Genomic DNA, 13,113 nt, shown 5'->3' on the forward strand with positions numbered 1-13,113 from the left:
AGTGGTCAAGATAAAGCTGGAAACTTGACCAATAACACATCTGTTTTTTCGCTCCCAAGATCGTTTATAAGACGTGCTGTCCCTGTAGTTTCACTTTTACACTTAATTGTGGGGAAAGTCCTCAGGTGAAAATGTCTGGACGCGGAAAGCAGGGTGGCAAGGCGCGCGCCAAGGCCAAGACACGCTCGTCGCGGGCCGGGCTGCAGTTCCCCGTGGGCCGCGTGCACCGCCTGCTCCGCAAGGGCAACTACGCCGAGCGGGTCGGGGCCGGCGCGCCCGTCTACCTGGCGGCCGTGCTGGAGTACCTGACGGCCGAGATCCTGGAGCTGGCGGGCAACGCGGCGCGCGACAACAAGAAGACGCGCATCATCCCGCGCCACCTGCAGCTGGCCATCCGCAACGATGAGGAGCTCAACAAGCTGCTGGGCAAGGTGACCATCGCGCAGGGTGGGGTGCTGCCCAACATCCAGGCCGTGCTGCTGCCCAAGAAGACCGAGAGCCACCACAAGGCCAAGTAAGGAGGGACCAGGTAAAGAACTCTAGGAAACAAAGGCTCTTTTCAGAGCCATTCACGCTGTCATAGAGAACTGGTGCACACAACTTGCCGTATTCTTTTACCAGTCATTTCCACTTTACTTAGGGCTTAATTCCAAGGAGCACTAGATTTTGTTTTATTGTTTTAACATCATAAGTTGCACACTCATGTTGGTAAATTCGGGATCCTATTCCTTTGGAAAACGTGTATTTCCTGAGTTCACAGCAGCTGAGGTTACAACAGAGAATGCATGGTAGAGAACAGCCTCCATGCCAGCCGGGGTGAAGGAGACACATGTAAACGTGTGCTGTCAGGTGATGGGTGTGCGGTTTAAGACAATAACGGGGTGAGCTACAGAGCACAATGGGGCTATTTTGGATTGAGAGTGAGTGGAAATAAACTGGGAAGTGAGTAGAGAAAGGGCCGTGGCAGGTAGACCTGGTGGCACGCCGATCCTATGGTGGTTAGCACTGTGTTGGGGCCACGGCAACCTTGGTGGGAGTCTGAGTTAAGGCAGGAGCTTGAGGTTGTACGTGCACCTCCCCACCTTCTCAACTGCAGTGCAGACTGCAAAGCCCATCCGAAGATGAATGGATTTGTAATCTACTCAACGAAGAGAGACAAGTGCACATCTCATTGGGCTGCCTCACCACCCCCTTAAGCCAAAGACAGTGCCCGTTACTTTTGTGTGTTTGTTTGTTCGTTTGTTTTTCTCTTTCTCTTCAGTGCTTCTCTTCCTAACTCTACTCAGGTCCGGTTGGTATTGGCTAGGAGTCCTGAAGAAGAAACTGAGGTAATAAAAACAAAAATGGAAAACTTCCTTTGGAACACGAGAAAATGACTTCAAATGCAGGTCCAGGTTTCCTGTGCCATCTTTCCCAGCCGACTGACCATGAGTCGGCACTTCCAAGTATTGTGGGCAGGCAGGTGCTCAGAAACTAAACTGATAATCTGCAGAAAAATGGGAGGAACCCTTGGGGGGGAAATTGTGGCTCAGAGGAATAGCTCCTGTCTCTAACCTCTTCTGTTTGCACAGGAGTCACAGAGGGGCAGGTGGAGCGGGCAAGGTGGGTGTGGAGGAGAGTTGACCTGAGGAGGGGAGGTGACTGGAGACAAGGAAGTTCGCAGAGGAGCTTCCGTGGGCCCACTTGTCCGCAGCACCCCACTCATACACACAAATGACACATCTCCCCTGGACTCGTGGATTGTGGGAGCTCAAAAACTACTGTCTTCTATCTCCTTTCTCATGTTGTGAGCAGCTTATTAAAAGTTCCAGCACAATGACATCTTCTTTGATTTCTCAAAGCCTTCCCTTATGGCTAAATTAGCCTCATCCTTTCCCATCTGTCTACCTGAGGCAAATTCTAAAACTCACTCAGAGGAGACTTAAGAGGTTTTGTAACTGAGCTGAAATGTATCTTTGGAGGTCATCCCCCCAGCTGCCCAGTTTTAAGGCTGCTTCCTAGTCTTCTTCACTGTATCACATCTGCCTCGACTTCCCCTGTACTGAATGCTATTTCTACTCCATTTTGCATGTGTGAGGATGGGTACCTGTCCGTCTGGACCCAGAGGAACCAGTTCCTGACACTGCCGCTCTGGGTGAGCATCAGTAGCATGTCCGCTGTAAACTGAGCGGGAGTGGTTATGAAATTAAATTGGACCTTTGCCATGAGTCCATGAATATCGATTGGTCTGGGAGCTTCCTACACAACTGGCCCTCTTAGTCTTGAAGTGTGAGGCCCAGGAACAGAAATGCCTATCTGTGATCAGGCCTGGAGAAGCACGGTCCCCTGAGAGGAACAAGCACAGGCGACCTTGATGAGAGCAGAGAGAAATGCTGACTTGTGGATTCTTCCTGAGTTTGTTGTGTATAGAAGTGAGGTTGGGGAGGACACACGGTGTAAAGGTTTTCATAGGTTTCTCTTGCTTTTACTAAGGAACTGCAACCATCAAGGGCAACAAATACCACCACACACTCGAGGCCAGAGGCCTGTTCCCTGATTTTAGGAGAATAACCCTGGAGTCTTCTTCCTGATAGATGGGGGCTGGAGTTGGACTTTGTAGGAGGCCACGCTGGTCTGCAGCCCCTGATCGGTCCCACCCACACATTTCTCCACTGAGGGTCCTCTCTTCACCCAGTTCCTGGATTTTAGGAATTCCTGTGGACTTGGCACTTTTGAAGAGAGAGGATGGGCCTCTCAGAGGTGTCTCCAGCTCAGGCTTACCTAAAACTTATTCCTCTAACTCTCACGGAGTCTGGAGAAGCAGAAATACCAGTATTCTTGGTGAGAAGCTGATGTTCTATTGCCAGCCAGTGTGGGTACAGGCGGGGGCAGAAAATCCACCTATTGTTGGTTCTACTGGGGATCAAACCCAGGACCTTCTGTGTGCAAAGCGGATGTGCTAACTGCTGCACTATAGAACCATCTCCCAAGGAGGTCCACGTTTCTAAGTAAGTGCGTAGAAAAATGTTTACGTTTGATTCAAAGATAATTTTGGAATGTGCGGTTTTTGTTTTTGGTGTTAAATTACATTTCCCGTGCATCTTCCTAGCAAGTAGAGTCATTGTAAACACAGGGGGAAAGATTATCTAAAACCTCATTCTTCATCCTTGAAACACTTCCACGTCCCTCCATTCATTCCCAGATTATTTATTGTGAGCGTCCACCACACCACGTGCCCAGTATATGTCGAGGGGCTGCAGACAGAGCGGAACACAATTAGAACCCTGGTAGGCAAGCACCTTACACTGTGGGGTCTACACCATCTGTCAGTCAACAGGTGCTGGATAAACGGATCTTTATAAACGGAAGAGCACTGTTCCCATGACCTCCCTTTACTTACAACTGGGGCAGAACCAGCCGCTGGGGACTGCTCACTGAGTTATGCTTAGGGTGTTTGTGTTCGAAATGGGAGGCAAATGTTTTGCATTGGAGGAGGTCAGAGGATGCTACCCTCAAATACATATGCCTCTGACATATTAATTACTTTGAATTAATAGATGCAATTACTTTGAATAAACAGATGGAAAAACAAGGGAGTGCATTACGGCCCTTATTTTCCTTTCTAAAAGCAGGAGATAAAATTCCCACGTGAAAAGTATGTTTCTACACCAGGAGGAAGAAACATTTTTATCACCAGAGACAGGAAGTTGAGACTCAGAGAAATCTGGATGCCCACCACTTATTAACCACTTATTAAACGAACCTCATCTTCCTAGTCACTTTTCTTCTAACTGCCCTGGCCCCTTGGTCTCGTCAAGTGTTCGTGTGTGTCCAGCCTGGTGTGTAATTGTTGCTTCCCAGAGACTTTTTTTTTGTGCAGGCTCTCATGTGCATGTAAAAATTATTTAATAATAAAATGTGTATGTTCTTTTCCTATTAATCTATGTCATATCTTTTTAATTCTTAGACCCAGAGAAAGACCCTAAGAGAGTGGAGGAAGAGTTTTCCCTCCCTTACACAGTCTCTCTCCCACTCTCCATTCTGTGACACAGCATTCATCTGACAAGTCTCAGACTCTCGGCTCTGCCCTCCAGAGCCGTTGCGAGTGTTGGGACCCTTTCCATAGCCAAGTTGCTGGTGAGGCCACCAGGCTAAGGAGGTTGTCTGTGGGCCACTGATCCTAGCAGCTCCTCTGTGTTGTCCAAGGCCTTCTCGATTTCATTCCTTAAAATCAAATTACAGTAGACTTAGACACTGATAGACTGAGGGTGATTATACCAAATCGATGGTGAGCTTCGATTGTGGTAGAGTCAGCCATGCACCTATGAAATACTGCCCACTAGCGTTTTTTCCCCAGGCTTCGGTAAGGTGCGGGATTATAAAAGAGAGAAAACTAATCAAATAGCCTGAGTGCAAAACAAAAACTCAGGTTTTATGGCACCAATAAGTGTGGTCTCCAGTTCTTATTGAAAAAGATGAATTAGAAGATAAGATCAAGCAAGGATCAAATCCATGCAGATGTAACTACAAACTTTAAGTTCGAAGCGTTGCCACTCACTTGTTGAAGCAGCATAGAGCAACTCTTACTTCATGCACTTTTCTTGTAAGAACCAAAGTACTGTTTACAGTTCGGGGAGCCTAGGATTGACTCCGGACCCCCGAAACACTGGCCAGGCTTACACAGACGAGAACAGAAACCCGTTTTATTCAACGCAGAATCACGGACTGTGAGGAGGCTGAGATAAAGAAGTGTGGGGTGCTACAAGAGCACCCAGGCACCCTGGAGACCCTTACTAAACCAAAATTGGGGGACTAGAAGACATGACTCCAACAGATTGTCACAGAAGAACCGTACAGTTGTCTGGATATCCAGCTTGATCAGTATTTCAAATGTGAAAAGGAAAATTATACATTTTTGAGAGAAAGTTTATAACTAAGTAGCAGAGAAAGACCCTTTAAGCATAACCTCAAAGTACAAATCATAGGGGAGGAAAAAGATAAACCTTTAAGAAAATCAAGTTCCTGCAATTATAGCAAGTAGAAACAATGACATGTATACACAGGGCAACGTAGGTGGATTTTAAAGTCACAATGCTTTTTGAAAGGCACAAGAATATATATTATGCCATTTCCATAAATGTGTAATATATGCACACACACGAAAAGTCAACTTTGTTTAAAAAATACATGTGATCAAAACGATGCACGATAAACAAGTTAGAAACGTTGCTTATGAGGAGTGGCGGCAGGCAGGACACGGGTACGACGGGGATACAGATAAGTCCAACACCCCCCCCCCTCCCGCTCAGTTTTACAGTCTCTGAGGACAGGAGCCAAGTCAGTTCAAGAGCAGAACAGGACAGAGCCCCGCAGCGTTTCCTCCCGCGGCCCCACGGGGAGCCGCGGATCGCCGAGGCCCAGGCTGTCCTTGAAGGAGGGGTCTGGCGGCGCCTGGTCTGGGCGAGATGCCAGTCTCCTCCGAATCCGTGTGTCCGCAGCTTCGCTTCCTTTCTCATGCAGGTCAGATGAGACAGGAGTGTGACAGTCTTGCCACGTGCAGTGAATTAGCTCAGAAGGTAGCACCGTGGTCTCTGTCACCTGGCGACAGCGGAGCTGGTTCTGGCACTGCTCGTACGCTTGGGGTATGGAGACCAAGTTTTTAAAATTTGCTTTCTTTACCTTCTTCCTCTAGAATATAAATTCTATAGGAGAAGGGTTTGTGTGTTTGTTCGCTGTTCTACCGCCAATACCTAGAAAAGTACCTGAAATATAATAATGACTCAACATTTGTGGACAAAAAGATTTACGTAAATAATACAGAAACAAATTTAAAATGTGATGCAATATCCATTATTTCCTCTAGAGGGCAACAGTCGCCATGAAATAGGAATGTCATTCATTTGAATTTAAGATCATTTTTAAAGTACTGCAATACAGAATGCATTTATTTTTAATGTTGATGTTTCTGCTTTAGAAATTGAAAAACAAGATGCGTTCCCTGTCAGAAAATCAAATAGGTCTGGCAAATTACTACATTTCACAGAAAAAGTTACAAATATGATATAATTGAACATTTACCTAGAAGGGGGCCCTGTGGCTTAGCTGGTCAAAGCGCCTGTCTAGTAAACAGGAGATCCTGGGTTCGAATCCCAGCGGGGCCTTCTTGGTTGGTTTTGTATTTTCAACTGGGTACATGCCATTAAATAGAGAGGCATAAAGGAATTTACATAGCTGATTAAGCCTATACTGAATTATTCTTTCAATTATACAGGGTCTCTTGCCAGATAATTGCATCACAATATCAGGGATTGGCATGAAGGGAAAATGAATATGGTTTCTGTAGTTGATACAAAAGGATGAGTTTCAAGGTCAAGGGAAGTAAGGGCGAAAAGAAATGAATGGGACTATGTCAAATTAAAAGCCTTCTGCACAGCAAAAGGAACTACAAAATATAGAGAGAACTCATAGAACTCAGCAACAACATAACACAAAATCCAATTTTTTAAAAATGGGCAGAGGGTCTGAACACCTTTTCCGGGTAGACAGACATACAAGTGGTCAACAACTATATAAAAAGATGCTCGCTCAACTTCATCAGCTATTAGAAAAATGCAAATCAAAACCGAAATGAGATACCACCTCACACCTTTTAGAATGCTTGTTATCAATAAGATAAGAAATAACTGTTGGGGAGAATGTGGAGAAAAGGGACCCTCATTCGCTGTGAGTGGGAGTGTACAGCCACTGTGGAAACCAGTGTGGAGGGCCCTTTAAGAACTGAGAATAGAGTTACCTTGTCACCCAGCAAACCCTCTTCTGGACATTATCAAAACACACAACACACATGTATTTGTAAAGGTACATGTGTCCTTATGTTCAATGCAGTATTACTCACGGTGGCCAAGACATGGATGAGTAAGACGCACTGGGTGTTAGCATGTTTTGCACGCCGCAGGAACAACCAAAATTCCTTGGGAGAGGCATTAGGTTTGTTCTCTATGTCTGACTTTCATCAGCTCTTTCGTTTTTGAAAATTATGTGCAATAAATTAATTACGGCCACCCATTTTCAGTCTTTTGTCATCTATACAGAGTTTGTTACGTCCAAGCTTCCCCGAGAGCGCGTGCAGTAAACAGAGGGCTGAACGCGTCACAGAAAAGACGCCCGCGCAGCTGCTGCTGGGCGCAGGCTCCCGGTGGCCCGGCCGGCCGGGCCCTTTATTGTCTAACGTACAATGGAGCACTAAGCACCCCCTATTCCTGTTTTGAGTTCTCCCCGGCTTTCCTCGCCTGCAGGAGGCAGCACCTGCCAGGCGGAGGGAACCCCGCCGTCCTGGGTTTCCCGAGCGCCCACGTGTCCCTGGCAGAGCCCTCACGTAGGTCACCGTGTAACCAAGACAAGAAGTAAAATGTCCTGGGAGCGAGAAGAGCAGCCGGTGGCGGAGGCAGCGCCGTCCGTCTCCATCGCTCACGCCCTCGGGTCACTGCAATCTCAGACGACCGGGGAAACGGTCAGATGTCACCGCCGGTCTGAGCTCCGGACTGGGGTCCAGAACAGGAACACCGGCCTCTGCCCCGGAGCTCGGGAGGCTGGAATCCGCGGCCCCCAGACCGCAGGCCCGGCCCAGGGCACCGGGGAGGGAGGAGCTTCCCCGCCCGCCCTGCACAGGCTCCCCGGCCTTGCGGGGCGGGGCGAGGAGTCCTTCGGCACGCGTCTCTGTGGACTAAAGAAAACTACACACACGGAAACGAGCGGACCAATCAAAACGCTGAGCGGCGGCAAAGCCAACGTCATCGGATGTGAGCGGTGAGCACAGAAGAGTAGACACGGAAAAATACGACTGGCCCGTACGGGGATCGAACCCGCGACCTTGGCGTTATTAGCACCACGCTCTAACCAACTGAGCTAACCGGCCGCCCGTTGGGAGGGCCTCTCCCTTGGCCTTTCTAAAGATTCGTACGACCAAGGTCATGACAATGTTCCTTCGCAAAAATCTGAGAAATGTATACGAACAATCTGAAATTTCCGAAATCACAGGCACTTCAGGAAAAACCTTGTTTCCGCCCGGTTTCGAACCGGGGACCTTTCGCGTGTGAGGCGAACGTGATAACCACTACACTACGGAAACCGCCGCTGGTGGCCCTCCCGCGTGGCAAGGAGGAGAGAGCGCGAGAGGCCCCGACGCACTTCTGTTGTAAATGCAGCCACGAATTTCTCCAGTGTTGGTGAATGGTTTCTGTGAGAGAAGTTACATCGTTATTAACTTCAATTCTGGCTTAAAACAGAGCTTTTCTTGAGTATCACGCTAAACTTTCAGCCATTGGAATTTTAAAGTTTTGGTGCTACTCTTTACTTTCCTGTTACTGTTTTGTTTGTGTGTGTGTGTGTGTGTGTGTGTGTGTGTGTGTGTGTGTGTGTGTGTGTGTGTGTGTTTATGCCTTAACAATGCACCCCTTTTTACTTTGCTAGTGTGGCTCGTTGGGTAGAGAGACATAAAAAGCGTGACTTTCATGTGCTGTTAGTATAAGTAGGTCTGTCTGTGACTTACTATGCATCGTGCTGGGTGCTCAGAATAGTGTGGGAAGCAATGAACAGGATTCCGTCATTTATGTTCAGGCTAAAAGCCCAAAGGACTCCAGCGTTCACCCTAAACTTAACCTTCCGTGAACCCATGAGAGAGCTGAGGAGCTTCCAAGTAGAGGTGGGACGTGAACACTGGCTCACTTGATAGCAGTGGGGGGAGATGGGTCTTTCATGCAAGACGGCCAGGAGAGTGCAGCTCAAGATCAGTATTTATAATGAATTGGTCAAGGCCAAGTGTGGGCCAGCTGTGAGTACGAAACCCCTGGGATCCACATCCTCCAAAGGAGATTGAAAAATGTGCTGAATATCACAGGACAGACTGGGCAGGGCAGGAGGCCAGAGGACGCCTCCTTCACAGTCCAGGCCCACAGGGGAGGGCGCACCCCTAAACAAAAGATATCTTACTGTTAAGGGAGTGGCAGCAAATACCGTTACATCAGGGGATCAGGAAACTCATGGCAACTGGAGAAAGTATAAAAGAATAAAATTGCCCACCCTGCAGGAGCATCAGAAAGCTTTACCGGGCCCAGATAATTAGAGAATGCCAACTTCCTGGGAAGGGCCGGATGACTGAGAAAGCCCCACCTCGACATTTGGGTGCATGCACCGAGACTGAGGCTGAACTGCAGCAGAAGACCCTGGCACAACCCCCCTGCATGAGGACCAAACCCAAGCAACAGGTCTACCCCTGGGGAAAGGCAACAGGCCACAGAGAGGACCTCTCTGAAACTCAGCCAGACAGGCGAGGCCTAAAGCCCAGAGTAGGGCAAAAACACTGGAAAGCACTTCACCAAACCAAATCCCAACCTAAACCCAAAGGAAAGCCAGAGGATTTGAAGGCAGGTATGCACACAAAAAAAAATTGCAACAAGAATAAGCGCAAAAACATTCCGACCCCTGCTTCAAATGTCTCAGCCTCACATGTTAATAGCCTACAAAAAGGTACACGCCCATTTCCATCATAAACACTATCTACCTCACTTTACACACTATGTCTGAAGGCAAACAAAAAGTTATCAGACAAGAAAAACCATGTATTGTCAAGAGAAATAACAATGGAATGAGATTCAGATGTGCCCCACATGGTGGAACTATCAGGAAATCTAAAATACCCATAATTAATATTTTAAAGGCTCTAGTGGGAAAGATGGACCACATATGTAAACGTGAGAAATTTCAGTAGATTGTTGGAAACTAAAAATCAAATTGATATGCTAAACACTTAAAACATACACATACTAACAGAGATTTAAAATGCTTTTAAAGATTTTGTTTACTTCATTATTTATTCATTTATTCACTCACTCATTCATTCCTTCATTTAAAGCGAGGGAGAAGGAAGGAGGATGAGAGAGGGTTTCATATGGGTGCCAACAAGAACCCAGCCTTGTGCCCTGACCAGGTACTAGGGGGCTTTCCTTTTGCAGGACGATGCCCGACCACCTGAGCCACATCTGTCAAAGCAAAGAACTTCTTTAATATGCTAGTAGACTCCACAGAACTGAGGAAAGAAGTGATGAACTTGAAAGTAGATGATTAGATGCAACCCAAGATGAAATGCCAAGGAAAAAAAAAGCTGAAAAATAAAAATAGCATTAAAGAGTTATGGATTAATATCGAATGCCCTAATATATTTATAATTGGATTCCCAGAAGGTGAATAAAAGAGCAGAAAAAATATTTGAAGATCCAATGATAAATTTCACAAGGTAATGAAATACATCAAACCACAGCTTCAAATAGATCAGAGAACCACAAGCAATACATATAGCAGAGAAGAAAAAACCCTATTTACATCATATTTAAACTGCTGACCACCCCCCCCAAAAAAAAAGAGAGAGCGGTAATATTGAAGGCACCCAAAGACACAATACACACTATGTATAGCTGGAAAAAAAAAAAAGATAAAAAGGACAGAAGACTTCTCATCAGAAGTTAGGTATGCCAGAAGACAATGGAATGACATTTTAAAGTGCTGAGGGACAAAGTTAAAACAAAACCAAACTTTTAACCTCCAAGTCTTTACCAAACAAAAAACATTTTCCAAAAGTGAAGGAAAAAAGATATTTTCAGACAAAAAAACACACAAACAAACCCTGAAGAGTATATTCCTAGCAGATCTGTAAATAGGACATATTATAAGAAGTTCTTTAGGAAGAAGAAATATGAGCCCAGAGAGATACAAAGGAAGTAATATCTACAGAAATGGTTACAATGTAGGTGCACATAAGAAAGCTTCCCAATTTTAATCATACTAAGAATAATTGACTGCATAAAGCAAAAGTAGCAGAAACATGCTGTACAGTAACGGTGTACACACGAAAGCAAAATGTATGACAACAATAAAACAATATAGGAGGGAGGGAGTTCACGCTGCGCAGGAACAGCGTGGTATTATTTGAAAGCAGACTGAGTAATTGTAGCTGTGTATAGAGAATCCCAGGGAATGCACTAAAGATTGTTGTAAAAGACAAATAGTTGAGATGAAATCTAATCATGCAAAATGCTCATATATTTCAAAGAGAGAAAGACTTAAAAAACAAAGAGCAAACAGAAAACAACTAAAATAGATTTCAACACAAATGTGCAATTACGTTGTATGTAAGTTACCCCAAGCCAACAATTTCAAACAGTTAGATTGGACAACCTAAATCAGTAGTCTAAATGATAAACTGGATTACGTTTTAGGTTTGTCCAAGTAATTATTTTCAGGTAAAATACCTTTTGAAGGGGACCTACCGGGAGTGGGGTTCGAACCCACGCGGACATACATCCATTGGATCTTAAGTCCAACGCCTTAACCACTCGGCCATCCCGGTGGCGGAGCTAGGCCCACTTCTTAAACGTTACCAAGTTAGCAGTAATTAGATTTGCTAGTTTCTGCAAGATTATGAATAATAAACTTGTCAGGTCATTTGACCCCTAAGGAGAGGAAAATATTCGGTGCCCTGCACCCGCCCCCAACTCCAGCCCGCAATGTGGTCAAAAGAAAGTGAGCCCAACCTGCCCTGGAAAGGCGGCTTTTCAGCGGTGCCCACTCTCCACAAAGGCTGAGGCCTGGGAGCCTGGGGCAGGAGAGCTTGTTGGGCCCTTTGCCCATGAGGGCGGGCGTGCTCAGCAAGGAAAGATGAGGACTAATCCCCAGTAGTAAAAGTACATGTGGGTGATCTCTGTAGACTTCTTTCAAAATACTCATTTAAATGAAAATTATCATGTTTGTCTTGGAACAGTCGACTCTTCGCTGCCCATTACATTCACGTTAAATCTAAATTCCTACTGTGGAGGGTCTCCCTGAGTCCTGTACACCCTACATTGTCATTTTACTTACTGTCGGTGGGACGAATTTCCACGAGAAAAAGGAAGAAATGCGAGCTCCGGTTCACACAGACCCACACAGTGGGTCTGGTCCGGGTTCGCCCGGTGCAGGAATCTGCTCTCCATTCTTCGGCCCTTCCACCTCCTCCCGTTTAAGTCACGTTGCTTCCCTCGCCGAGTATTTCCCGACCATTAAGCCCCGAGAGGACGCCGCTATTCTGTGAGAAATCCCTGTGACTTTCCTAGCTGTCATTCCAGGCAGCAACTTTATTGTAACTCAGTCTCTGTGTACAAACATCATTTCGATCAGCTTGGGGACCCCTTTTCTCCGGCGAGTTTGTGGACAAGACACTACCCAGCGCCTTCTGTGTGGGGGGTGGGGGTGGGGAGTTGGAAACCAGTGGAAGGCGGGCAGCTTCAGTCCCGGGAAGGACGGTGACTCGGGACAGTGGAAATGGGGTGAACCACGGAGGTCATCTTCCAGCTGCGGGACATCCCGGCACATAGGACACGGGTGCACACGTCCCAGAGCAGTGACAACAGAAACAGAGAACGGGACAGAAAAGTGTGACTCGTCCGGCTCCTCCCCGCGGCCAGCCTTCCGCCTCCGTCCCCTGCCAGCCGGCCCAGTTCCCTAAGGGTAATTACAGTCACTGAGAGGCGGGGGATCAGAGGAATGAGCGCAGAACATACCGCGACATTTCTTCCAGTGCAATTTCCCGGGCGCCTGAGCTCCCCAGCCTGGTGCTCGGCTGGTCTCTGGGGGCATCGGTAGCAGCGCTTGCCGAATGCTGGGCTCAGACGCCGCAGAGCCAGGACCGCGTTCAAAGTTCATTGTAACTTATATTGAAAAGCAGAAGGCCCCCTCGCAGGTCTGTTTCCGTAGTGTAGTGGTTATCACGTTCGCCTAACACGCGAAAGGTCCCCGGTTCGAAACCGGGCGGAAACAGCTCGCTTGGTGTCCTTTTCACACTTTTTGTTCCAGGAATTTTCTACCTGGAACCCTAGAGGCCTGTTTCCACCACGTCTGAAATTTCCGCTGTTCATTTACATACAGCCTAATCCACATCACTTAGGGCCCACCGCACGTAACAAATTATTTCCATCCGAACTGATGCACAAAGGTCAAAATAAAAATGGTCTTTTTATTACCCATTCATGCACTCCCTCTATTCCAGTGACGTATTCCCAACTCCTCCATCATCCGTGCTGTGATCCTGGCCCATCCTCACCCTCT

At 46.9% G+C, this 13,113-nt stretch overlaps 1 protein-coding gene and 5 non-coding genes across 7 annotated transcripts; 3 read left to right on the forward strand and 3 right to left on the reverse strand.

Moving 5' to 3' along the window:
* The first annotated feature begins 131 nt into the window (after window positions 1–131).
* Window positions 132–4,283, forward strand: LOC119039170 (histone H2A type 1-H). 2 transcript variants are annotated; one of them, XR_008389848.1, is made up of 2 exons: window positions 132–1,328; window positions 1,572–4,283. XR_008389848.1 is itself a non-coding variant. In XM_053655962.1 (2 exons), exon 1 carries the CDS (start codon window positions 132–134, stop codon window positions 516–518), a length of 387 nt encoding a protein of 128 aa, XP_053511937.1. In that variant the 3' UTR covers window positions 519–529; window positions 1,287–4,283. The 2 variants fall into 2 exon arrangements, 1 of the variants encoding a protein (XP_053511937.1); XM_053655962.1 differs by having other exon boundaries at window positions 132–529; window positions 1,287–4,283.
* Window positions 4,284–6,066: 1,783 nt separating this feature from the next.
* Window positions 6,067–6,140, forward strand: TRNAT-AGU (transfer RNA threonine (anticodon AGU)). The gene has a single exon. It is a non-coding gene; the product is annotated as a tRNA-Thr (tRNA).
* A 1,680-nt stretch (window positions 6,141–7,820) lies between these two features.
* On the reverse strand, window positions 7,821–7,894 carry TRNAI-AAU (transfer RNA isoleucine (anticodon AAU)). Its single transcript has one exon. It is a non-coding gene; the product is annotated as a tRNA-Ile (tRNA).
* Window positions 7,895–8,034: 140 nt separating this feature from the next.
* TRNAV-CAC (transfer RNA valine (anticodon CAC)) lies at window positions 8,035–8,107 on the reverse strand. The gene has a single exon. It is a non-coding gene; the product is annotated as a tRNA-Val (tRNA).
* Window positions 8,108–11,297: 3,190 nt separating this feature from the next.
* On the reverse strand, window positions 11,298–11,380 carry TRNAL-UAA (transfer RNA leucine (anticodon UAA)). The gene has a single exon. It is a non-coding gene; the product is annotated as a tRNA-Leu (tRNA).
* A 1,372-nt stretch (window positions 11,381–12,752) lies between these two features.
* On the forward strand, window positions 12,753–12,825 carry TRNAV-AAC (transfer RNA valine (anticodon AAC)). Its single transcript has one exon. It is a non-coding gene; the product is annotated as a tRNA-Val (tRNA).
* The last annotated feature ends 288 nt before the right edge of the window (window positions 12,826–13,113 follow it).

This window comes from Artibeus jamaicensis, unplaced genomic scaffold (genome assembly GCF_021234435.1).
Source record: "Artibeus jamaicensis isolate MK-2021 breed Jamaican fruit bat unplaced genomic scaffold, CSHL_Jam_final scaffold_1689, whole genome shotgun sequence".
Lineage (NCBI taxonomy): Eukaryota > Metazoa > Chordata > Mammalia > Chiroptera > Phyllostomidae > Artibeus > Artibeus jamaicensis.

Excerpts from the sequence above, each read along its gene's own strand:
- LOC119039170 (XM_053655962.1), top strand. The coding sequence starts at position 132 with ATGTCTGGACGCGGAAAGCAGGGTGGCAAGGCGCGCGCCAAGGCCAAG.